The sequence below is a fragment of the Oryx dammah genome, unplaced genomic scaffold (genome assembly GCF_014754425.2).
Source record: "Oryx dammah isolate SB20612 unplaced genomic scaffold, SCBI_Odam_1.1 HiC_scaffold_13, whole genome shotgun sequence".
In the NCBI taxonomy this organism is placed as follows: domain Eukaryota; kingdom Metazoa; phylum Chordata; class Mammalia; order Artiodactyla; family Bovidae; genus Oryx; species Oryx dammah.
In genome coordinates, this window is record NW_024070197.1 from 4,528,093 (window position 1) to 4,553,667 (window position 25,575).

The window sequence follows — 25,575 nt, forward strand, 5'->3', positions numbered from 1 at the left end:
TGAACGTTTACCTGATGATACAGATGAGCTCTAGGACTTGGGCCCAGTTTGGAGTCTGGAATATGATTGGTAAGAAGTTTTCTAGGATAAAGAGACCACTTGAGGGACTGAACCCAATACTCTTCTAGAGCATCTCCCCTGAAGTGTCTTGGCCACCATAATAGGAGGCCTTTTGGGCATTTGTAACTGGGTGCAGCTCCTATTTTTCCTTCTCATTTTCCTCCTAGGATTTATCGTATACTTTGGATACGGGATCCGACACAGCTTGGAGAACAGTGAGCAATGGCCGGCAGGCAGCCTCCACTTCGCAGACTCTTGACAAGAACACCCCAGGTGCTGGGTCATCTTAACCACAGGACGTAGATGCTGGGTGGAATCCCTCCAGGCACTGGAGAATCTGCTGGTTCCAGGGGCACTTTAAGTCTCTATGGACTGTGACGGCGGGGGTGAATTTAAGGCCCTTTACTCATTGCTAGTGGATGAAATGACTTATCTGTTGTCTAGTGTTTTAGTAAACGTTTCAAAGCATGATAGATATGTACAGAAAAGTGCATATCTCATACCTGTGCAGCAAGATGAATTTTCACAGAGAGTACAACAAGCTAACCAGAAAAAAATAAACTACTAACCTGCATGGAAGAAATATCATTGTGTGCCTTTTTCCAACAAAAACATATAGATTGCTACACAGGAAGAAAATGCGGGTAATGACACACTGTGTCAAGGGTTGCACTGTGTTTATTTAGCTTTCTGTGACGTGACTCTTCATTTCATTAATCTTCTTTAATGTCATTCACTGACTCTTTGTTTTTATTTCCCAAGAACTCTCTGGAAATTGTTCCTAATATTAAAAAATGTTGAGGGACTTCCTTGGCGGTTCAGTGGTTAGGGGTCCGAACTTTCACTGCTGGGTTCAGGTTGGATCCTTGATGGGGGAACTAAGGTCCTTCAAGTCATGTGGTATATCCAAATCTTTTGTTTTTTCATTGATGCTGTGGGGATTTCTTTTTGTTACTGTTGAAATGAAACGCAGTTTTGTGTGTTTATTTGAAATTTTCTTTTTTTTTTTTGGTAATGAAAAACATTTTTACTTATCTGTTGCCTTTAATTTAGTATCTAAATAGATACCATATTCTTCTATAATTACAATATGGAAATGTCTATGAACAAAATAGATACATTTTTTGTCATATGCTGAGGAACGAACGGTGGTGGTAAGATTCATCCAAAGTTTTAGCAGCAGCATCAACGCAGCCAGAGTATGGTCAGTGTTTGGGGACAAAGGTAAATATCCGCAATCCATGCATACCTGTGATTTCTTCTTTTAGTGCCTGATTAACCATCTGGTGTGGCTGGGCAGTTCTCTTTAAATTCTTCTGATTCAATTTTAATTTCATACATTACCCCACAGCCTCCTGAAATGTCAGTGACTTTGATAGCTGTAGCTCGAGGAAACTTTTCTCTGAGAATCTGGGTCACTTTGAGCTCCCCCTCGGTCTGTGAGGCAAACATGCGCTGGGCCCAGTGGAGAAGAGGAAGCCGGCGGATTCCGCGAAGCAGAGGCACTGCCGTGGCCCAGCTCCACGCCGCCGCCATGCCCAGCCGACGCGGCCCCAAAATTTTCTTAAAAAAACCTAAATATATACAATTTTAAATTTACCATTATACCTCAGTAAAGCTGGAATCCAGATAAAAGAGGGAAATAGACTTTAGCACATTCATCATTCATTTTGAAGACGGTATCATCATAGAGTGATTCTTAAACGTTGGGTTTTTGATGTCTATGTTTCCACTGCAATATTTTAATACACCATCGGCTGTCTTTACCCATTCATTCATTTTTTTTTTTTTTTTTTTTTTAGATTGAGGTACAGTTGATTTACAATATTATATTAGTTCCAGGTGTACAACACAGTGACATAATTTTATAGATTGTATTTCATTTAGAGTAATTACGTATTCATATAATGGCTTTAGTTTCCTGTGCTGCACCATATATCCTGTAGCTTATTTTATACATAGTAGTCTGTATCTCTTAATCCTCTACCACATTTGTCCCTCACCCTTCTCTTACCTGGCTGGTAACCACTAACTAGCTTATTCTATCAGTGAATCTGCTTCTCTTTTGTTAATACACAGTCATTTATTTTTTAGATTTCACATGTAAGTAGTTTGTCTTACTTTATTTCACTAAGTATAATAACCTTCAGGTACATCTATGTTGCAAATGGAGAACTTTGTTCTTTCTTATGCCTTCGTAGTATTCTATTTCATACATAGACATCTTTTTTTTTATCCATTTGTCTTTTGGTGGGCACTTGAGTTGCTTCTGTATCTTGACTATTGTAAATAATGCTAATAATATTGGAAAAGACTCTGATGCTGGGAGGGATTGGGGGCAGGAGAAGAAGGGGACGACCAAGGATGAGATGGCTGGATGGCATCACTGACTCGATGGACGTGAGTCTGAGTGAACTCCGGGAGCTGGTGATGGACAGGGAGGCCTGGCGTGCTGCGATTCATGGGGTCGCAAAGAGTCGGACACAACTGAGCGACTGAACTGAACTGAATATTGGGCTGCATGTATCTATTCAAGTTAATTTTTTCACCGAGATACATAACCTGCAGTGGAATCGTTGTTCTGTGGTAGTTATTTTGGTTTTTTGAGGACCCTCCATACTGTTTTCATAGCATCTGCAATCCAGCTTCTCCCTTCACCTCATCTGTTTGCCTGCAGCCCTGAAATACAGCTGTACTCTGTTTTCCACGTCCACAAATATCCTGCCTGTGGGCCAGTTGAGTTCATTTCAGGTGAGTATTTCAGTTAACTTAAATACTGTAAGTTTTCACCTTATTTGAAATTTCACAATTGGCCAGGTCATTCATTACATAAAAGTTTAAAGAATGTTAGTCATGCCTGACTCTTTCCAACCCCATGGACTGTAGCCTGCCAGGTTTCTCCATCCATGTGATTTTCCAGGCAAGAATCCTGGAGTGGGTTGCCATTTCCTCCTCCAGGGGATCTTCTCAACTCAGGGATCAACCCCTCTGCCTTGGCAGGTGGATTCTTTACTACTAACACCACCTGGGAAGCCCTAAAAAATGGTGAATTCTGTCTAGGAGAAGACAGCCTCCAGGAGAACCTAATGGATTTGTGCCTGAGTTCTGCTTCCCCAGTGGCTCAGATGGTAAAGAATCTGCCTGGAATGTGGGAGACCTAGGTTCGATCCCTGGGAAGATCCCTGCAGAAGGAAATGGCAACCCACTCCAGTATACTTGCCTGGAGAATCCCGAGGACAGAGGAGCCCGGCAGTCCATGGAGTCACTAAGAGTCAGACGTGACTGAGTGACTAACATACACACTTTCTGCTTCATACAAATACTGTGATATTCCCCACACTCTGCAAACAACCAAAACAAATCCCTCCCCAACAAGAAAACAAAACAAGCCCCACCCCACAAAATCAAAACATAGCAAAACAGAAAAAACAAAACTCTCCAAAACAAAACAAAACAAATCCAAAAGTCAACGATCGTTGATCCCTGGGTCCATGTGAGCTCTTGAGGATAAGAGGAGGTTCTTCAGGAAAGGTGATAAGTGTCCATGTATATGTCATAAGAAAGCTTTAATTAATGTATAAAATAGTGTATATCTTATGTGAGACCGTTGAGTCAAAGACAGGCACATTTTAAAATTTGGCAAATGCTGTCAAATTTGACAAATTGCAGAAGAGGATAGTGCTGTCTAAGCAAGTATGAAATCCATGTATATAATTAAAATTTTCTTAGTATCACATTAGAAACAGAAAAAGAAACAGATACAACTAATTTTAATAATGTATTTAGCTCAAAATATAAAAATTTTATCATTTAAACATATAATGTAAAAATCACTAATAAGATACTTTATCTTTTTATTTCTGAACAGTCCTCAAATCTCAGTGTACATTTTACACTTATTTCCCACTTAGCCACATTTCAAGTGCTCAAGACTATGTACCATACTGGATAATGCTGATTTAGAATTTGTTTTCCCCATCCTTACCTATTGGTTCAGGGGAGCAGTCGGGTAAATTCTGGTCCATAGCTCAAATCTTGCCTGTGGCCCTGATTTTGTATGGGCCAGAGGCTGAGTGGTTTTTATTTTCAAAAAGTTGCTAATAAAAATACAGAGGAATATGTGGTCCAGAGCATATGTGGCCTAAACAACCTAAAATATTGACTATTTGGCTCTCAAGAGAAACACTTTGGCAAACTCTGGTCTGGTGTAACTCAGGTTTGTTTATTTGCAGTGTCAATGTATTCACGTTTTTTTGCTTTTGTGATGCTTCACCTTAGCCACACACATACCTAGATGAGACTAGAAGCATCTCTAGTGATCTTTGACTTCTTGCATAATCAGTTCTTCTCCCCCTGCCCCGGTCAATCTAGCTAAAGATTTTCCCATTTTCAAAGAACCAACTTCTAGCTCCATTGATTCCTCATATCATGTTTAAATTTTCTTTCTTTCTTTTTTTTTTTTTTTGCTATGTCCCTTGGCTTGCAGGATCTTTGTTCCCCGACCAGGATTGAACCTGAGACCTCAGCTGTAAAAGAGTCCTAACCACTGGACTGCCAGGGAACTCCCATCTACTTCACTTTTCCACTTTTCCCCTGTACAATTTCACATTGTACAGGAGACAGGGATCAAGACCATCCCCATGGAAAAGAAATGCAAAAAAGCAAAATGGCTGTCTGGGGAGACCTTACAAATAGCTGTGAAAAGAAGAGAAGAGAAAAGCAAAGGAGAAAAGGAAAGATATAAGCATCTGAATGCAGAGATCCAAAGAATAGCAAGAAGAGATAAGAAAGCCTTCTTCAGCGATCAATGCAAAGAAACAGAGGAAAACAACAGAATGGGAAAGACTAGAGATCTCTTCAAGAAAATCAGAGATACCAAGGGCACATTTCATGCAAAGATGGGCTCGATAAAGGACAGAAATGGTATGGACGTAACAGAAGCAGAAGATATTAAGAAGAGGTGGCAAGAATACACAGAAGAACTGTACAAAAAAGATCTTCACGACCTGGATAATCACGATGATGTGATCACTCATCTAGAGCCAGACATCTTGGAATGTGAAGTCAAGTGGGCCTTAGAAAGCATCACTGTGAACAAAGCTAGTGGAGGTGACGGAATTCCAGTTGAGCTATTTCAAATCCTGAAAGATGTTGCTGTCAAAATGCTGCCCTCAATATGCCAGCAAATTTGGAAAACTCAGCAGTGGCCACAGGACTGGAAAAGGTCAGTTTTCATTCCAATCCCAAAGAAAGACAATGCCAAAGAATGCTCAAACTACCACACAATTGCACTCATCTCACATGCTAGTAAAGTAATGCTCAAAATTCTCCAAACCAGGCTTCAGCAATACGTGAACCGTGAACTCCCTGATGATCAAGCTGGTTTTAGAAAAGGCAGAGGAACCAGAGATCAAATTGCCAACATCCGCTGGATCATGGAAAAAGCAAGAAAGTTCCAGAAAAACATCTATTTCTGCTTTATTGACTATGCCAAAGCCTTTGACTGTGTGGGTCACAATAAACTGTGGAAAATTCTGAAAGAGATGGGAATACCAGACCACCTGACCTGCCTTTTGAGAAATTTGTATGCAGGTCAGGAAGCAACAGTTAGAACTGGACATGGAACGACAGACTGGTTCCAAATAGGAAAAGGAGTACGTCAAGGCTGTATATTGTCATCCTGCTTATTTAACTTCTATGCAGAGTACATCATGAGAAACGCTGGACTGGAAGAAGCACAAGCTGGAATCAAGATTGCCAGGAGAAATATCAATAACCTCAGATATGCAGATAACACCACCCTTATGGCAGAAAGTGAAGAGGAACTAAAAAGCCTCTTGATGAAAGTGAAAGAGGAGAGTGAAAAAGTTAGCTCAAAGCTCAACATTCAGAAAACGAAGATCATGGCATCTGGTCCCATCACTTCATGGGAAATAGATGGGAAAACAGTGGAAACAGTGTCAGACTTTGTTTTTGGGGGCTCCAAAATCACTGCAGATGGTGACTGCAGCCATGAAATTAAAAGACACTTACTCCTTGGAAGAAAAGTTATTACCAACGTAGATAGCATATTCAAAAGCAGAGACATTAGTTTGCCAACAAAGGTCCATCTAGTCAAGGCTATGTTTTTTCCAGTAGTTATGTATGGATGTGAGAGTTGGACTGTGAAGAAGGCTGAGTGCCGAAGAATTGATGCTTTTGAACTGTGGTGTTGGAGAAGACTCTTGAGAGTCCCTTGGACTGCACGGAGATCCAACCAGTCCCTCTGAAGATCAGCCCTGGGATTTCTTTGGAAGGAATGATGCTAAAGCTGAAGCTCCAGTACTTTGGCCACTTCATGCGAAGAGTTGACTCATTGGAAAAGACTCTGATGCTGGGAGGGATTAAGGGCAGGAGAAGAAGGGGACGACCGAGGATGAGATGGCTGGATGGCATCACAGACTCGATGGACGTGAGTCTGAGTGAACTCCAGGAGTTGGTGATGGACAGGGAGGCCTGGTGTGCTGCGATTCATGGGGTCGCAAAGAGTCGAACACAACTGAGCGACTGAACTGAACTCACTTTTCTCCACTCTAATCCCTATTATATTTTGCCTTCTTGTTTTGGTTGTTTGCTTTTCTGACTTTTTTTTTTTAGTTTATCAACTTGAGGTTTTTTCTTTTTGAAATTTTTTTGGCTTCTTGATTTTTTTATCACTCAAAAAAGCTTCACTTTTTTCCCCCCTAGGTTTCTGACTTTGTGCTTATGCTCTCAATACTTTCACAATGATTTTCTGCTTCTCAGTAAGGAAAGAGCACCTGATCCTGTCATGGACAGATTTAGCCCACCTGGAACCCCACAGGCCTGACTGACACAGTGTTTTGTTTTGTTGTTTAGTCACTCAGTCATTTCTGATTCTTTGCCACCCTATGGACTGCAGCACGCTAGGCTGCCCTGTCCTTCACCATCTTCCAGAGTTGGCTCAAACTCATGTCCATTGAGTCGGTGAGGCCATCCAACCATCTCATCCTCTGTCATCCCCTTTTCCTCCTGCCCTCACTCTTTCCCAGCATCAGGGCCTTTTCCAGTGTGTTGGCTCTTCACATCAGGTGGCCAAAGGATTGGAGCTTCGGCTTCAGCATCAGTCCTTGCAATTCATTTCCTTTAGGATTGACCGGCTTTATCTCCTTGCTGTCCAAGTGACTCTCAAGAGTCTTCTCCAGCACCACAATTTGAAGCATCAATTCTTTGGCGTTCAGCCTTCTTTATGGTGAACACAAAGACAGGGAAATATTCGATATTTCATGGAGCACATCGATTCCTGCTATAAATTCTGAAGCAGCAAAGAAAAATAACAGGATGTTGGATTCATCCAAAAGTTTCTGTTTTGTTATGGTAACTTCCTTCCCTGATGGTGAGTGTGTGCTAAGTCGCTTCAGTCATGTTCAACTCTTTGCGACCCTATGGACTGTAGCCTTCCAGGCTCATCTGTCCATGGGATTTTCCAGGCAAGAATACTGGAGTGGGTTGCCATGCCCTTCTCCAGGGGATCATCTGAACCCAGGGATCAAACCTGTGTCTCTTTTGGCTCCTGCTTTCGCAGGCGGTTAACACTAGCGCCACCTGGTGTGAATTCTTTGCAAAAACAGCAAGTTCAAAGTGGTCACTATGGAGAAGGCAATGGCACCCCACTCCAATACTATTGCCTGGAAAATCCCATGGACGGGGGAGCCTGGTGGGCTGCAGTCCATGGGGTCGCTACGAGTCAGACAGGACTGAGCGACTTTGCTTTCACTTTTCACTTTCATGCATTGGAGAAGGAAATGGCAACCCACTCCAGTGTTCTTGCCTTACTCCTTGGAAATAAAATTATGACCAACCCAGATAGCATGTTGAAAAGCAGAGACATTACTTTGTCAACAAAGGCCGTCTAATCAAGGCTATGGTTTTTCCTGTGGTCATGTATGGATGTGAGAGTTGGACTGTGAAGAAGGCTGAGTGCCGAAGAATTGATGCTTTTGAACTGTGGTGTTGGAGAAGACTCTTGAGAGTCGCTTGGACTGCACGGAGATCCAACCAGTCCATTCTAAAGGAAATCAGTCCTGGGTGTTCTTTGGAAGGAATGATGCTAAAGCTGAAGCTCCAGTACTTTGGCCACCTCATGCGAAGAGTTGACTCATTGGAAAAGACTCTGATGTGGGGAGGGATTGGGGGCAGGAGGAGAAGGGGACGACAGAGGATGAGATGGTTGGATGGCATCACTGACTGGATGGACGTGAGTCTGAGTGAACTCCGGGAGATAGTGATGGACAGGGAGGCCTGGCGTGCTGCAATTCATGGGGTCACAAAGAGTCGGACATGACTAAGCGACTGAACTGAACTGAGGGATTTAAACACCTGAAAATATCAGATGCTCTAGCAATATTACAATTTCCAAGTGTTGGAAAGAATTCAAAGGGTAGTTATGAAGGGCTACCATGAAGGGTTGTCTAGGTCCCAGGGACATTTCATTTTCCTTTCACTCTTCACCCTGAAATCTCTGTTGCCTATTTCTCTTTGTAGCTACCACCACCTAGAGAGTGACCAGGATAAGAAGCTTCCCTCTATCTGCCCGTAAAAGCAGCCATGTTTATTTAACCCCACCATCCTCAGTGCTTCCAGGGATCAAACCTGAGTCTCCTGTTCTCCTGCATTTGCAGGCAGCGGGTTGTTTACCACTGACCCACCAGGGAAGTCTAAAGACAAGGATTCAGTTCAGTTCAGTTGCTCAGTTGTGTTGGACTATTTTCAACCCCATGAATTGCAGCATGCCAGGCCTCCCTGCCCATCACTATCTCCCGGAGTTCACTCAGACTCACGTCCATCGAGTCAGAGATGTCATCCAGCCATCTCATCCTCGGTCGTCCCCTTCTCCTCCTGCCCCCAATCCCTCCCAGCATCAGAGTCTTTTCCAATGACTCAACTCTTCTCATGAGGTGGCCAAAGTACTGGAGTTTCAGCTTTAGCATCATTCCTTGCAAAGAAATCCCAGGGCAGATCTCCTTCAGAATGGACTGGTTGATTACCAAGCCCTAACTGAACTCTCACTTGCCCACTGCACTGTCAATACTTAACAAATTTACCCTTTCTTTGTCTAAAAGGTATAAAAACTTACTGCTCTGGTCAGTCCTTCAGGTCTTCATTCTCTTCTGAAAACTCTCACGTACATGCGTGCATGCTAAGTTGCTTCAGCTGTGTCTGTCTTTGTGCGACCCCATGGACTGTAGCCCACCCGGCTCCTCTGTCCATGGGATTCTCCGGGCAAGAATACTGGAGTGGGTTGCCATGCTCTACTCCAGATGATCTTCCTGACCCAGGGATCAAACCCTGGTCTCTTAAATCTCCTGCATTTGCAGGGGGGGTTCTTTACTATTAGCGCCATCTGGGAAGTCCAAGATGTACATTTAAGAACTTACATGTATATGTAAGAACTTAATAAAGCTTTTTTTCCTGTTAGAAGGAGGAGGAAAGGGATAGTTAGGAAGTTTGGGATGGACATGTACAGTGCTATATTTAAGATGAATAACCAACAAGGTCCTACTGTATAACAGGGAACTCTGCTCAAAGTCACCTGGCAGCCTGGATGGGAGGGGAATTTGGGGGAGAATGGATACATATATATGCATGGCTGAGTCCCTTTGCTGTGTACCTGAAACTATCACCACATTATTAATCAGCTATAAGTGTAATTTGTGCTCAGCCCTGTCTGACTCTTTGCATCCTCATAGACTGCAGCTCGCCAGGCTCCTCTGTCCTTAGAATTTTCCAGGCAAACAATACTGGTGTGGGTTGCATTTATACTCCAGTATAAAATAAAAAGGATTTTTTCTTTTTTTAAGTAGTAGCGGTAATGATACTAATACTAAAATGAGTAATAAAAGAAATCTGAACGGCTGGCAGGACTCCCAGCATAACTCTGCGACTCTGCAATACACTCCGTAGCAAGTCTGGGGGCCACAGCTCCTTTATACGCAGGGAGGGATGCCTTCTGAGGAACCCTGTGTATTACCCGAGATGAGAACTACACTTCCCAGAAGGCTCTGAGGCACAGCTCTAGTGGGGCCGGTGCGGAGTTGCATGCTGGGAAAAAGGACCCATGAGCTTTCAGCTCCGCAAATTCCCCGTTTTTTGGACTACGTTTCCCAGAGGGCTCTGGGGGCACGAGCCCATTAGCCTCGCCGGGAGTTGCATGCTGGGAGATGCGCTTTCTGCGCGTTTTTTTTTTTTTTTTTTCAAGCTCTGGTTTCCTGGCGACGCTGTCCGGAGTTAACCTGCACGGCTGCGCTCACTCCTTCCCGACACCCTGTTAGTTGTTGGGCCCAGAGCCGTGAGTAATTAGCATCCCGGGAGGAAACCTGAAGTGGAAAGCGGCGGGCGGTGGCGGTGAGGAAAAAGGTCCAGAGGCCTGAAGCGGAGCGTCGGCCTGTGGCTTCGGGAGCCGCTGCGGAGGGAGTGCGAGCGTGTGCGTGTGTGTGTATATGTGTGGGTATGTGTGTGTGTGTGTGTGTGATGAGGCTCGGCCTTGTCTACAGACTGAGGTGCGCGTGGGCGTCGGTGAGGGACACGGGCCGGGTCCCTGCGGGTGTGACGCACTTGCGCGTGTGTGAAGCGGGGAGGCGACCCGACCTCATCCCCGCGGCTGTGCCCACCCATCCCTGGTGCGTGTGAGCCTCGGGCTCGGACGCCTCCGCTCCGCTCCGCTCCGCGTGAGTTCCACGCGCGTGGGCTCTGGCGCGGACGGCGGGGCTGTGAGAGCCTCCTTGACGTGTCTGTGGGGTTGGCGGAGCCGGGCGCCGTGTCTCTGGCGGGGGCGTCAGGCGGTGTGTCGCAGCCGCGGTGTGTGAGGTTGTTCAGCTGTGACAGGTGCAGGCTGGTCCCCGGGTGTGTGGGCACGGATTGAGTGAGCACGGGGAGGGGGGGTGTGACGGTATCACCTGTAGCTCCGGTGTCTCCGCGGGTCCCTCCGCCCTCCTACCGTGCAGCACTTGCGGGGGCGCAGCGGCCTCCAAGAGACGTGGGAGCCCGAACTTTGTAATGAAAATGACAGGAATTGACACAGGTGTCGTCATGAGATGGCGACTTTAGAGCTAGAGGTGCCGTCCTTCTAATGTCCAGGCCACCTGAGTGACAAGATGGAAGGGTCTTGGGGGGAAAAGATTCTTATTTTGGAAGGGAGAGGTCCCTGACCTGGGAGGTGCGGGGAGGGGGGGCGGGGCGCGGGCGGGGTACCTTCAATTAGTAGAGCTAGTTTCCCGGAATCTCTGAAATACGTCTGGGTGCACCCTTCTTGTTTTTGGTGCTTTTTTTGAGTATAATTGCTTCACAATGTTGTGTTAATTTCTGCTGTACAACGAAGTGGATCAGCTGTAAGTATATTTATATCCCCTTCCTCTTGGACCTGCCTCCCAGCACCCCCCACCAATCCCACCCCTCTAGGTCATCACAGAGCACCAAGCTGAGCTCCTTGCTATACAGCAGCTCCCCACGGGTTGTTTTACACTTGGTAGTGTGTATATGTCAGTCCTAATCTCCAGTTCATCCCACCCACCTCTCCCTGCCCCAGCCCTGGGTCCACATGTCCATTCTGTAGATCCGCGTCCCCATTCCTGCCCTGGAACTAGGTTCATCTGTACTATTTTTCTAGATTCCACACATATGCGTTAATATATGATATTTGTTTTTCTAACTTCACTCTGTATGAGAGACTGTAGGTCCATCCACATCTCTACAAATGATCCAGTTTCATTGTTTTTTATGACTGAGTAATATTCCATTGTACATATGTACCACATCTTAGGTGTGGTCTTGGAGGGTATTTTCTCTCTCTCTCTTTTTTTTTTAGCTTTTTAAAGACTTATGCTCTTACCCAGGGTTGGGCCCATGCTTTCCTTAAAATTAATTTTAGCTCTTTAATTAGATTTTTCTGTGTGACGCTCACTACTTAAAGTCTATTCTCTTTAAACTAGGAAGAATGAAAACATCTCTTTATGGCCTTTAACTATGTAACTTCGATTTTTCAAGACTGACACAGCTTTCCCTGAAAGGGTTTGGTTCAAAAATACTGGTGTGAAATAGCTGAACTTAGGCAGGCAACAAAAAAGTACAGTTATGTATCAGGGAGTGTAGTTTTTGGTTCGCCAATTTAGTCTTTGAGGAAAGCGATTACTTCATTTTGAGACTGGAAATGGGAGGGTATTTCCTGATGTAGTCTGTGCTCCGGAAAGGCCCCAGTGTCTCATTCTGTCCTTTCTTTCCTCCAGGCCAGCTGTCCTCCAGAAAAAGCATTCTGAAGAAGAAGACAGATTATCACAGACCTTCACATCAAGTTCCAGGTGAACTTTTTGTTCAGTAAATGACCTGAATCTGTAGCACTTAAGAATATTTGCCTTCCTTGACCTGAAATGTCCTCGGTATTAACTCAGTAATTGCTTTCCAAGCAATTGTGCAGGTGTCTTCCCCATTGACCAGCCCTCTCCCATGAGTACTCGCGTATTCAGCAGGCAAATTGTTCACATCTTCCCATGTGATCTTCTAAGAATCTGATAGAATCGAGGGATACTACCGGGAGGTTAATGTTAGCAATTTTAGCATGTGATATGGTAATATAATATCATTATGATATTAATTTTTAGGTGGACTCAAAGGCTACATATCTTTGGTCTTTTGCACAGGACTGACTTTCAGAACACAGTAAGAAAGGAGAAGGGTTTGATTGTTTTAGTCAGTTAATGACAAAGTGTTCAGCTTTGTGAGGTTTTTATGAATGGCGTTTGAGTAAAGGTCTTTGTCATTGAAGGCAAGGTGTTTTTTTTTTCCTCTAGTAATCAGTAAATAGAAATTTGTTGTATCAGCCAGGTCTTATTTGAGGTCTGACAGTTTCAGTTACATCTTTTTACTAATGGTGAGAGGCAGTATGGTTTGATACTGCGTGTGGGTTCTGGATCTCGAGCAGGGTTTGGCAAACTTTTTCTCTAAAGGGTCACGTATTAAATATTTTGTGCTTTGTGGGCCACATGTGGTTGCAAATTGTTCTTTTTAATAGATTATATTTTTAGAACCATTTTACTTTTTTTTTTTTTCAGTTAGAACAGTTTTAGTTTTACAGAAAAATTGCAAAGATAGTACACAGAATTCCCAGGTACCCTGCACCCAGTTTCTCCTATTATTTACAACTCATATTAGTATAGGATATTAGTTAGAATTAATGAACCGATTCTGGAACCTTACTGTTAACTGAAATCCATGCTTTATTCAGATTTCCTTAGTGCTTTTTTAAAAACAGTTTTGACTACGTTTATTTATTTATTTATTTTGTTATTATCTGGCTGTGAGGCATGTGGGGTGTTAGTTCCTCCACCAGGGATTGAACCCTCACCCCCTGCAGTGGAACTGCCAACATCTTAACCACTGGACCACCAGGGAAGTCCCACAGGTTTCCCTAGTTTTTACATAGTGGTTTTCATCTGTGGGATCCTGGGATCCCATCCAGGATACCACATTACATTTCATGTAATGTTGTCATGTCTCCTTAAGCTCCTCTAGGCTGTGTTGATTTCTCACACTTCCCTTGTTTCTGACAACATTGGTGGTTTTAAGAGGAACTGGTCAGGTATTTTGTAGGCTGCCACTCTGTTGCAATCAGAGGTTTTCCTCATGAGCTTATGGATTTATGGGTTTGGAGAATTCTGGGTGATGTACCCTGAGAGCTGCTAGGAAGAGGGCTTCATTCTCATGATTTCAGATCATGACCAAAGTACTTTCAAATGACGGATTCTATGTGTCAATAAATGAATTTATTTTCTATGTTTTATACCTTACATATTTTCTTCTAATAGCGTTGCATGCAACGAAAATGCTAGCAGGATTAGGTGATTTAGTGTTTATCTACAGGACACTGGATGAAGGATAGGTTCAAAAGCAGAGCTCACCCTCCTTTCAAGACTAAGACTAAGCAACATCAAGGTACCTATCAGTATCTGTGGGGCATCTTGGCATTTTAGCCATTTTTTTTCCCAGTCAGTCCTCTAACATATATGGGAAGATGTAGACATCACAGAGTTGGTTTAGGTATTAGGAAGTAAAAAGAAATGAGATGTCATTCAGATTAAAAAAAAAAAAAATCCCCAAAATAAGTTATTCAGAGATATTTCTGCAAGTTCAAGAGGTCCCCTTTGAAAAAGAGAGTGGATCTTTATCTTTTGAGAATCTGTCTCAACATGTATGTGTGTTTATATCTATATAGGTACAAATATCTTGATCATGGTGTATATTGTATATAAATACGTATATATGCATATTGAGAAACGTTGTTTCAATAGCCTGGTTTTCCTACTGACAATATACCTGAAAAATTTTTCATATCTTCAAGTATTTCTTCTGACTTAGCATTGAATAGCCCTCTAGTACATTTTCACTTTGATATTCTACCTGTATTTATGCAGCCAGCTTTGCTGAATTCAGAATGCCAGACCCTATCTGGGTAGTTCTCTCTCCGCCTTGTCCGCCTGCCAAGTCTTGGTGACTTCACCCTGTCCAGAGGCCGGAAGAGCTCGAGTTGGCATGGTGCAGCCCCTCCCACCTGGGACGGTGTGAATGACCATAATGGGCCCTCTGCCCAGAGTCCCGTAGCCACCTTCAGTGAAATTCGAGGGCCTGGTCTCCACACAAAACCCCACTCTGTCGTCACACTGAAGGCAGGTTCAGGAGCTTCCCTAAACCACCCTGAGGTTTCATAACTCAGGACTAGAAGGGACTCCTGGAACTCACCAAATGCTGCACTATTCCCGGTTCCTGTGAATGACAGGGCAGGATGCAGACTAATAGCCGCCAAGGAGGCAGGTGCACAGGGTAAGGCCCAGCAAGTTCCCACCCTGGGGCTTCCGGTGCCTTCTCCCGGTGAAGTCAGGACCCCAGCTATTGTGCCAACATCAGCGAGTGACAGTATGCTCAGAGTACTGCCAGCCAGGGAAGCACACCTGAGCTTCAGTGTTTGGAGTTTTCACCGCGGCTTCATCACGTGGACATAATTGATTGGTCTTGTGGACGTAGGTGATTGATTTGTTGTCCAGATGTTGATCTCAGTCCCAAGTCAACTCATAGCCCATGACCCATGGTCTCCCCATCCCCACCCATCACCTGAGTGGTCTTCCTGGTGTGGCCAGTACCCACCCTAAGGTGCGGTGTGACCTGCCCCTACCCAAAGCAAAAGCATCCCTGTTATATGCAATGTCCATTACCTCTCAGAGGCTGAGGGCAAAGGCTGCACCTTTCTTTGGTCAAGGCCGGATTTTCAGCCATATCCCCCACCAGGGAGCTGGCCAGGAATCCTCCCACTCCGGTGTCAGATCTAATTTCAAGACATAAAATAAGCACTCCTCTGCCCCATCTATGGAGCTGGGTTTCCTGGAGTTTCAAGGAGAACTTGATTTTTCCAGAATCCTTTTAATCTTCTCCAGGTGTGTTTTTTGTGGGGGAGCTATAGGGGAAGAAGATGGGGTTCTTTGGCAGCGAAGGTGGAGGAGTGAGAAGGCTGTACTAAGTCATTTGGGCACCAGGGTGCACTTATTTTCAAGCCTTGTTTTCCTCTTGTAGATCTGGCATCTCTGGATTTTGTGTCTTCAGTAAAGGAGACCCCAGGAGCGCTGATCAGTCCTTGAATTCTAGAACTATGGCCCACGTGAGTGTGTTTCTCTTTCCATCTTGAGCTGTGATGTCTGGGTCCTGTGCATACTTCTGTGAAATACTGTGAAGCCTCCTGCCCAAGTGAGTTCCATTGAAGACCTGCTCCCCTGCTCTTCCTGCTCCAGCAAATAATGATGCCATGTAGCTCTGTGCTCACTTCTGTGGCTAAAGTTTTTCACTGAACCCTCCTCTGCTCACTTTTTTTGTCAAGAGTAATTGCAACAATGGAAGCAGAAAACTACCTCGGGAGAAATATTTGAGTCAGGTCCACGATTTGATGAGTTATAGATGTTGGTCCCATATGACCACATGAGAGTCCTCTTTCACCTCCACTGATCTTCCCAGGCTCATGCTTTATGAAGAACTGGAGTGTGATGAAGCCCTGGCTCAGAGATCATGTTCCTGTCAGGAGACCCAGGAGATGAATTTTGTTTGTTTGTTTTAATTTTGTTTATTTTTGGCTGCCCTGAGTCTTCGTTGCTGCACGTAGACTTTCTCTTGTTGCAGTAACTAGAGGGCTACTCTCTAGTTGCTGTGCCCAGGGTTTTCATTGTGGAGGTTTCTCTTGTTTTGGAACATGAGCTCTAGGGTGGGCATGCTCAGTAGTTGTAGCACATGGGCCTAGTTGCCCTGAGGCATGTGGGATCTTCCTGGACCAGGAATCAAACCTGTGTCTTCTGCATTGGCAGGCAGATTCTTAACCACTGGACCGTCAGGGAAGTCCCTGAATTTTGTTTTAAACAGACCTGTCTCTGTGTTTCCAAATCGTTTGATACTTATTTCCTCTAAATCAGGAAAAAAGAAAAGGCAGGGTTAGTGGATAATTAACAGGTGAGAAGGTCATTTCAGGTAAAAGTAATAGATGATCATATACTCCTGGAATCGGGGAACTTAAGACATTTGACTCAACCTAATGTGTGACTGTAATAATTCAGTCTCATCCATTCATATTGACAGCTTACAGTGAACAGTGTCAGATTTGTGATCTCTGAAGAAGATTTAGCTTCAGGATCAGGAACCAGGCTTGATCACTCAAGAACTTTTGTGTAGTAGAGTTTTATTAAGAGACAGAGAAGCTTCTGACAAACATCAGAAGAGGGATGGAGAGTGCCCCCCTTGTTAGATTTTAGCAAGCTGTTTTTTGTTTATTAGAAAGCTATTAATCAGATAAGAGAGACACCTCAAGGCTGAGGGAGTTTAACCAGCCCTCTCTCCTACAATATGCATTTTTGAGATAGGATAGGTGTGTCATCCCCCAGCCATAAAACAATTGATATGAATACTGGTTTGTTGAGCTCTTATCAGCCCAAGGTTTGAGAAAAGGAAAAAAAGTTAGTCTTAGGTGGAACCATTTTGAAGAAAGGCAAATTCCAAAGCAAATACATGATTTCATTAACATAGCTTAAGAAAAGTATTTCCATAAGAGAAGCGCATTGGTTAGCTCAAGGTTTGAGGAAAGTTGAATTCAGGTGGAACCAGGTGTTGTCATGGCAACACAGAATTTTAAGAGAAACCTCCTTTTAATTTTGTATAGACAAGGAAAAAAACTTGACACTTGTAGTTCGTTTCTTCCTGCCACTTCAGGGAGAGATTAAAGAGTTACAGCCTGTTTCCTTGTTTGGAGACCCTTGGCCTTCCTACCTGTTACCCTCTCAATATGATGGAGTAAAAAACAAAAACAAAAACTGCTTTTGTCATCACAAAGGCCGACCACGTAAAAGATAACCTGTCAAAATGATGAGCCTGAAGCTTGAAAACATTCAAACCTGCAAGCCTGATTTTCTAAGATAAAAGATTTTATATTCAGGAAGCAAACCCCTGGCTTTTTTTTTTTTTTTTTTTCTTTTCTTTCTCCTTAAACAAAACAGAAATGCTGTAGGAATGCACGCTTGCTGAGAATTTATGAGACAGGTATGTAGCAGGCTCAGTACTTGTGAACAAGATAAACCTGGGCTTGTTTTAGCCATTTCCTGGCAGAATGGCATGGTTAGAGTACCCCAGAGTGTCGATTGTCTTCCTTGCAGCAGGAGCGGCTAAGCGTGAGTCGCAGCGGTGACCTCCCTGGCCCCGACCCAGGTCCCAGGCCTTTAGTCTGCTCACTGTGTCCACCCCTGCACAGAGTAGGGGCCTCCCTCCCCCTCCTTCATCTTGAAGTTATGTCCTTCTGCTCCATCAGGGACGCGAGGGTTTGGTGACCTTCTCGGATGTGGCCATCGACTTCTCTCAGGAGGAGTGGGCATGTCTGGACTCCAGGCAGAGGGACTTGTACTGGGATGTGATGCTGGAGAACTACAGTAACCTGGTCTCACTTGGTAAGTTCCCTGCCTCGGACAACCCGGACTCTGTGTCCGCACCATCAGCTCCCTCCATGGTGAGCTTCAGGACCACCTTTCAAGAGCCTCATTGAACTTCTTTCTTCCTGCTCCCAAGGGACATTTTGAGCTTTGTCCAGTTGGAAATGGGCATCACGTGTACCCCTTTACTTCCTCACCCATCAGCAATCTTCCTACCACTGTCTGGCCCTCATGTAATTATTTCTCTTCCTTAATGACCAAAGGGTTGATTAGGGTTATTTAACTTATGAAAATGAATGTATTTATTTATTTCATGACCATCTTTGGAGAAACCAAGCTTCATGCTATGAGCCCATGTTTACACCCAGATTGCTGTTGGTGGTGCTGTGGGGACCCACCTTTAGGGAAGACAGCCTGACACATGACATGAGTTTCTCTAGCATATCAGCTTCTGTGTAGATGCAAACCAAACAAACAGAATCCATATAGAACCACGCTGAGCATATTCCACTCCCTACACACTGGACCTGAAGTGAGGTTGAAAGTTATAATCTGTGAATTCTGAGTTAAACACCAGATGATATCATCTTGTTTATAAGGAAATTTCATATTTTTCTGTTAGAGAAATAACAGCCATAATATGCATGGCTAATATTGTGCTTACTATATACCAGGAAGCATCCTGAGCATGGTGTGTGTGTGTATTACTATATTTCATCCCATTCTCACTAGTTTATTGATGGGAGCAGTTATTATATTACTGTAGATCAGTATGCTGGGGCACAGGGTGACTTGGTCAGTCAAGAAGGCAGAAGCAAAAATGGAACCTAAGGTTTCTGGCCCCCAAATCCATACATTCAACCACCATGTTCTACTTGCCTCTATAAGCTTAAAACAAGACCCTTTATCTACCCATCTGGTTTCCTCTTTGTCCTCCAGTCCTTTCTGTTTCCTGAAGTCTTTTATCATTTTGACATTTAGATTGTGACACATTTGACTGAAACGCAATCAAAAAAATCTTGAGCCAATAAGTTTTTTCCCAAGTTCTGCCTCTTGTGAAGTTTCTCTTCTTTTGAAAGCAAGACGTCTCATTTCTATGCCAGACACAATGCTGTTATGGAAGCAAGGGAGAGAGGTTTGATGGTTGAGGGGAAAAGATACCAAAACAGTGCAGAGCAGACCTCGGGCAGGGAGCAGTTGCCCCCCCTGAGGTGTTTGGGGGGGTTCTCCACAAAGGTCTCAGGTCCAGGGCCTCTGAGGAAGAAGTTACCACCTTGAACTTGATCTTTACTGTTTCCCTCCCAATTGATTTTCCTTCTCATGTTTCACCCCTGTTGAAAGACAAGGGCATAGGAAACAGGACCCTGTGCCATTGGTAGTTTCTGAAATGTGGTTATTTTCCTAGCTTCATGTGCTTTTTTCATTTTCTTTATATATATATGTGTGTATATATATATAATTATTATTATTATTATTTTTTGGTGATACTGCTTCTTGGGTGCTCTATTCTTCCATCATGAAGCAACACTGCTTGTGTCTCTTTTTGTGTCGTTAGCAGTTGCTGACACTCAGTACCAAGATTCAGTATTTCATTAGGGTTCAAAATGATGATATTCTATCATTGCCTCTTCATTTGTGCACTGTAATAATTCTTTAAAGAGAAACCTTGATCCACCTGCTTACTGGTGGTGTAGTGGAACTGCTCACGTTGAAAGCTAAATCTTTGTTCTTCTAAGGAAAAAAAAAAAGTATTAGCTTTTAATAACAAAGGGTTGGTGTCCTAGCCTGCTCTAAGTTGGCCATTTAACATTTTTCTAGTGTCTTTATAAACTCATGAATTTAAATGTTTGATGTTTTGTAGTCCCTTGAGTTAGCATCTTTATCGATGTTCAGATTATACTAAACATTGCCTCGTAAGTGTTTCACAGTTTTATTATTAAATTTAGTTCTACACATCATCTTTTGAATGTTGAATCTTTGTATCAGGAATTACTTCTAATGGTAGTACATGTGTGTGTGTGTGTATATATATATATATATATATATATACAGCCACCCAACTATATCTTTTTGTTTTTTACAGTCGTAGTATATTTGATTTTCTTGGTTTTCCAGGCTTGTCATCACATCTACAAATTGTGATCTTTTTCATTTTCATTTTTGAGATTTGTCCCTCCACGTTTTTTTGTTTTTGGGGTTTTTTTTTTGCTTAATTTTTATAGGTGATAGGAAATAGAGCTATTCATAATAGTCAGTGCCTTTTGGGTTTGATTTTATCAGGAATGTCTCCAGTGCTTCCTCATTAAGTATTGTGATGCTAGACATGGAATCTGCATCTTAATAAGAGCTCTAGGTGATTCATATTTTTCCCACTGGAGAAGTTTTATTTCTGTTAGAGAAGGTTTTGGTTTGTGATTAGTTTTGGTTTTGTTTCCTTAAAAAATAACAAAACATGTTGGATTTTTTTGTTTGTGTGTGTGTGTGGTTTTTTTTTTTCCAGATTTGGAATCACCATACGAGACCAAGAGTTTACCTTCACAAAAGAACACTTATGGGATGAATTTTTCCAAACGGACCTCAAATAGAAAAAGTAAATCCCGTGGCCTTGGCTGGACATGTGAAGGTGAGCTGGACAGATCACGGGCCCCTCAAGAAGGACGTGCCAGTCAAAGGATAATCAGCTGTGGGGATACCCCCGCTTATAGAGAAAGCACCCCTGTTCGGCCACAGCAGAGACTCTCTAACAGGGAAAATTCCTATGAATGTAAGGAATGTGGGAAGGCCTTTAGCCGAGGCTATCAGCTTACTCAACATCAGAAGATTCATACAGGTGAGAAGCCTTATCAATGTAAAGAATGTAAAAAGGCCTTCCGTTGGGGCAATCAGCTTACTCAGCATCAGAAAATCCACACCGGTGAGAAACCTTATGAATGTAAAGACTGCGGGAAGGCCTTCCGATGGGGCTCAAGCCTCGTGATCCATAGGCGAATCCACACGGGAGAGAAGCCCTACGAGTGTAAGGACTGTGGGAAGGCCTTCCGGCGCGGTGACGAGCTCACCCAGCATCAGAGATTCCACACCGGTGAGAAGGACTATGAGTGCAAAGACTGTGGCAAGACCTTCAGCCGGGTGTACAAACTCATTCAGCACAAGCGAATTCACAGTGGCGAGAAGCCCTTTGAGTGTAAGGACTGCGGGAAGGCCTTCATCTGCGGCTCGAGCCTCGTGCAACATAAGAGAATCCACACGGGGGAGAAGCCCTATGAGTGCCAGGAGTGCGGCAAGGCCTTCACCCGTGTCAACTATCTCACCCAGCATCAGAAAATCCACACGGGGGAGAAGCCTCATGAGTGTAAGGAGTGTGGGAAGGCCTTCCGTTGGGGTTCGAGTCTCGTGAAGCACGAGAGAATTCACACGGGGGAGAAGCCGTATAAATGTACAGAATGCGGAAAGGCCTTTAACTGTGGCTACCACCTCACTCAGCACGAGAGGATCCACACTGGTGAAACGCCTTACAAATGCAAGGAGTGTGGAAAGGCCTTCATCTACGGCTCGAGCCTTGTCAAGCATGAGCGCATTCACACGGGGTTTAAGCCCTATGGGTGTCAGGAGTGTGGGAAGGCCTTCAGTCACAGCCACCAGCTGACACAGCATCAGAAAACCCACACTGGTGAGAAGCCCTCTGAATGTAAGGAATGTGGAAAGGCCACATGTAACCACGGAAACCACCTTCGAGACCATGAGAGGATTCCCGCTGTTGAAAAGCCTTTCGTGTACAAAGGCCTCCCTTCAACATTCATTTCTTCCACGACATGAGGAAAATTTGTGTTGAGAGTGAATGCAAGGAAGCCTTCACTGGTCGCCCTTCTGCTTATAGACTATCAGAAGTCATGTGAGTGGTGAATTTGGAAAATCGCTTTTTCTTATTGATCACAGCATACTCAGCTGTCAGCGGTTATCTCCTGGATTAGGTTAGTTTCAAGGAGAGCATAGAAACCTTCCAGTACCGCTTCATCTCTGTCGTATTTCAGATGTGTTCTAAGGTGAAACTCTGCTAGTGAGTTTGTGGGAGAGCTTTTCTTGTGGCACTTAACCCAACCTGTTACCACCACCCTCCTACCTCTCACTGCCTGAGAGACACTGGAAAAAGGAGCTCTTACCTGCTGTGCTTTATTCGTGAAGTGGGGATAATCACACCTAATCCTGCTCTCGTGGTGATTAGATGAGTTTGGTACATGTGAACTCCCTGAACATGTATCTGGAATATTGTGTAAGCTCAATAAATATTAGCTGCTGTTGTTGTTCTTATTAGCATTAGCATTGCCATTAGTTATTACAGGAAGACATCCTGTAGGAGCAGTGAGTTGAGAAAAGTCTATCAGAGTTCTGTAAGAAAATATAGGGACTTCCCTAGTGGTCCAGTGGTTAGGACTCTGTGCTTCCACTGTGGAGGATGCAGGTTCAGTCCCTGGTCAGGGAACTAAGATCCCACAAACCACATGGTGCACCGCAAGAGAAAGAAGAAAATAGAGGAGATTGCCATAACCGTGGGGTGGGCAACATTTCTTAGTACACAGAAAACTCTCAACGGAAAATGAAAAATTATTAACTTGGAATTTATCAAAAGTTCAAAGTTCCGGTCATCGAGTGACATCATGAAGGTGATGAAAAAGCAAGAAGCAGACTGGAAGAAGACGTTTACCTAAATGTGATGAAGGATTCACAAAGGATAAAAAGAATTCTTCAAGTCAATAATAAAACAGCAAGTCAATTGAAAGGTGAGAGGAGGGGCTTCCCTGGCAGTCCAGTGGTTAGGACTCCACGCTTTCACTGCTGAGGGTGTTGGTTCAGCCCCTGGTTGAAGGACTAAGATCCCACAAGCTGCACAGTGTGGCCAATAAAAATAATAAATACAAGGTGAAAGACCTAGGTAATCGTGTAAGATCATCAAATGTCAAGTAAGTGGAGATGAGTTAAATGTCATCATTCTAGGGATATGCAAAGTCAGGTTGCCCTGGGAGTCACTAAACACCAGAATGGCTGACACTGAAATTGCATATGAGCCAGTGTCTTTGCTGAATGTTCACACATGGCCTGTTGAAGGAACAGAACCAGCACACTGGACCTCTCCAGGTTCTGGAGGTCCCAAAGCAGGGGGTTGGGGGTGGGGGTTGGGGAGGTCAGTGCTCCAGGGATGCAAGTGGATTTTCCCTGGGGGAGGGGCTGGGGCCCAGGGTCAAGTCCTGAGTGTGGAAGGAGCAGGTAGACTCAGAAGGGACCTGAGCTGTCTTATGAGTTATCATTCAGTCACTCAGTTGTATTTGACTCTCTGCAGCCCCTTGGACTGCAGCACACTAGGCTTCCCTATCCTTCACCATCTCCCGGAGCTTGTTCAAACTCATGCCCACTGAGTCGGTGGTGCCATGTAACCAGCTCATCCTCTGTCATCCCCTTCTCCCGCCTTCAATCTCTCCCAGCATCAGGGTCTTTTTCCAGTGTGTCAGCTCTTTTCATCAGGTGGCCAAAGTATGGGAGCTTCAGCTTAAGTATCAGTCCCTCCAATGAACATTCAGGACTGATTTCCTTTAGGATGGACTGGTTTGATCTCCTTGCCGTTCTAGGGACTCTCAAGTCTCCTCCAACACCACAGTTCAAAAGCATCAAGTCTTTGGTGCTCAGCGTTTGTTGTCCGGCTCACATCCATACATGACTATTGGAAAAACCATAACTTTGACCATATGGACCTTTGTCGGCCATCTTAAGAGGGTCACTCCTAAGTGACGATGGGGGTTGACTTGGGGAAAGGACTTGAGCCCGTGGTGGGGAATCTGAGAGTCTGGGCAGGGGAGGACTAGAGCCCATAGGAGTGTTTGATAAGCTTGGAGCGGGGCTCACAGCAGCCAGGGCTCAGACAGGTCCGGGAGACTGGAGAAAAAGTCCAGGAGAGGGAGCCTTTGAGAGCTGGAGGACTCGAATGCTGTGGATGAATACAGCTTGGGAGACCTGGGGTGAGAGCTAAAGCCAGTGGGAGAACTGTGGCACGGGGTGGCTGGGTGGTTAGAGTCCAGCGGCATGTCCTGTGAAGGCCAACAGAGGATCCTGAACCCAGCTGAAGTAGGGCTTATGTGTGGCGTATCTCAGCGTTGTGGTTACAGCTCCATTAAAGCTGTTTTGTCCTTGGGTTATGTATACCTTAACGGCTTCCCAGGTGGTGCTAGTGGTGAAGAACCCACCTGCTGACATAGGAGATGTAAGAGACATGGGTTTGATCCCTGGGTCAGTAAGATCCCCTGGAGAAGGAAATGGCAACCCACTCCAGTGTTCTGGCTTGGGGAATCGCATGGATACAGGAGCCAGGGGGACTACAGTACATGGGGTTGCAAAAGAGTCAGAGATGACTGAGCGACTAAAAAAAATCCTTATCTTCATTTAATTTATTTGCAAATTCCTCTGGCGCCATCTGTAGGCTGGTTAGAGTATCTTCATCAAAAGGAGAATTGATTTCCTGCCTTTTTGTGTTTGCTGTTTAATTGCCTTCAGCTCAAAATAAATTCTATGTCAGGTGTATTTTAGGGTGATGTTCCTGGTTTCCTTCAGTTATGATACAACCATTGTTTTCAATAAAGAAAGCCATGAAGTATTTTTGTATGTGATCTTTTTGTATATCATTCCATTTTATATTATTTATGAATTAGTGTAATTTAGGTTTGTTTGCTGTGAGTCGGTGTGTGTGTGTGTGCATGCATGCTAAGTCGCTTCAGTCATGTCCAACTCTTTGTGACCCGTGGAAGGAATGACAGCCTTCTCTGTCCATGGGATTTTCCAGGCAAGAATGCTGGAGTGGGTAAGTCAGTCACTTCTCCAGGGGACCTTCCTGACCGATCAAAGGGTCGAATGTATCTCTGCTGCATTGCAGGCAGATTTTTTTACCAGCTGAGCCACAAGGGAAGCCCCACAGGTACATGTATCACTCTCATGTGAATGTATGTTCCTTGGTTCTTTGTCTCATTACAACAAAGATTTGGAGTGATGGATGTTAAAGCCCCCTAGGTGTGTCACAGCTCTTGGGTCTTGGATAGACCATGTTATAGCTCTTAGACAAATCAGTGTTACAGCTCAGTGTTACAGCTCGATTTTATTTAGAAGCTAGCAGGAAAATCCATCTCTCAGGCGTGAGGGCACGTTGATCCAAAGACTCAAAGAGAAGAGCGCCCCAGTGTGCAGGGGAGAGAGAGAGCTAGCTTTGGCTCCTCTTTTTATATGTTTATCTCTCCCTGGGCCTGTCCTATGTAAATTGGGCCAGCCAGGAGTGTTGTTTTACCTGAGGTCCTCAGTCCGGTCCTCGGACCTTCTTTTGTTCTATTTTTGTGGGCTTTTCCCTTGTCTTTTAGCTACCGCCATTTTGAACTCCCTTTTCCCTATTCTACCTACCTAACAATGCAAAAAAGCAAAATGGCTGTCTGAGGAGGCCTTACAAATAGCTGTGAAAAGAAGAGAAGTGAAAAGCAAAGGAGAAAAGGAA

The 25,575-nt window shown here is 44.2% G+C and overlaps 1 protein-coding gene, 1 long non-coding RNA gene and 1 pseudogene across 3 annotated transcripts; 2 read left to right on the plus strand and 1 right to left on the minus strand.

Moving 5' to 3' along the window:
• The first annotated feature begins 31 nt into the window (after nucleotides 1-31).
• LOC120872080 lies at nucleotides 32-24,695 on the plus strand. The gene is made up of 3 exons (XR_005723161.1): nucleotides 32-46; nucleotides 14,697-14,702; nucleotides 23,867-24,695. It is a non-coding gene; the product is annotated as an uncharacterized LOC120872080 (long non-coding RNA).
• LOC120872052 lies at nucleotides 1,085-1,597 on the minus strand (annotated as a pseudogene).
• ZNF331 (zinc finger protein 331) lies at nucleotides 10,299-22,234 on the plus strand. Of its 2 annotated transcripts, none has more exons than XM_040252121.1 (5): nucleotides 10,299-10,473; nucleotides 12,339-12,410; nucleotides 15,670-15,754; nucleotides 17,936-18,071; nucleotides 20,554-22,234. In XM_040252121.1, the coding sequence occupies exons 3-5, from the start codon at nucleotides 15,746-15,748 to the stop codon at nucleotides 21,867-21,869; spliced, it is 1,461 nt and encodes a 486-aa protein (XP_040108055.1). In that variant the 5' UTR covers nucleotides 10,299-10,473; nucleotides 12,339-12,410; nucleotides 15,670-15,745; the 3' UTR covers nucleotides 21,870-22,234. The 2 variants fall into 2 exon arrangements, with proteins under 2 accessions (XP_040108055.1, XP_040108054.1); XM_040252120.1 differs by having other exon boundaries at nucleotides 10,299-10,405.
• Nucleotides 24,696-25,575: the final 880 nt, after the last annotated feature.

What these genes read in the sequence shown, in the direction of transcription:
- ZNF331 (XM_040252121.1), top strand. An exon ending in CAGTAACCTGGTCTCACTTG is followed by an intron (nt 18,072 to 20,553) that starts GTAAGTTCCCTG and finishes TTTTTTTTCCAG; the next exon opens with ATTTGGAATCACCATACGAG.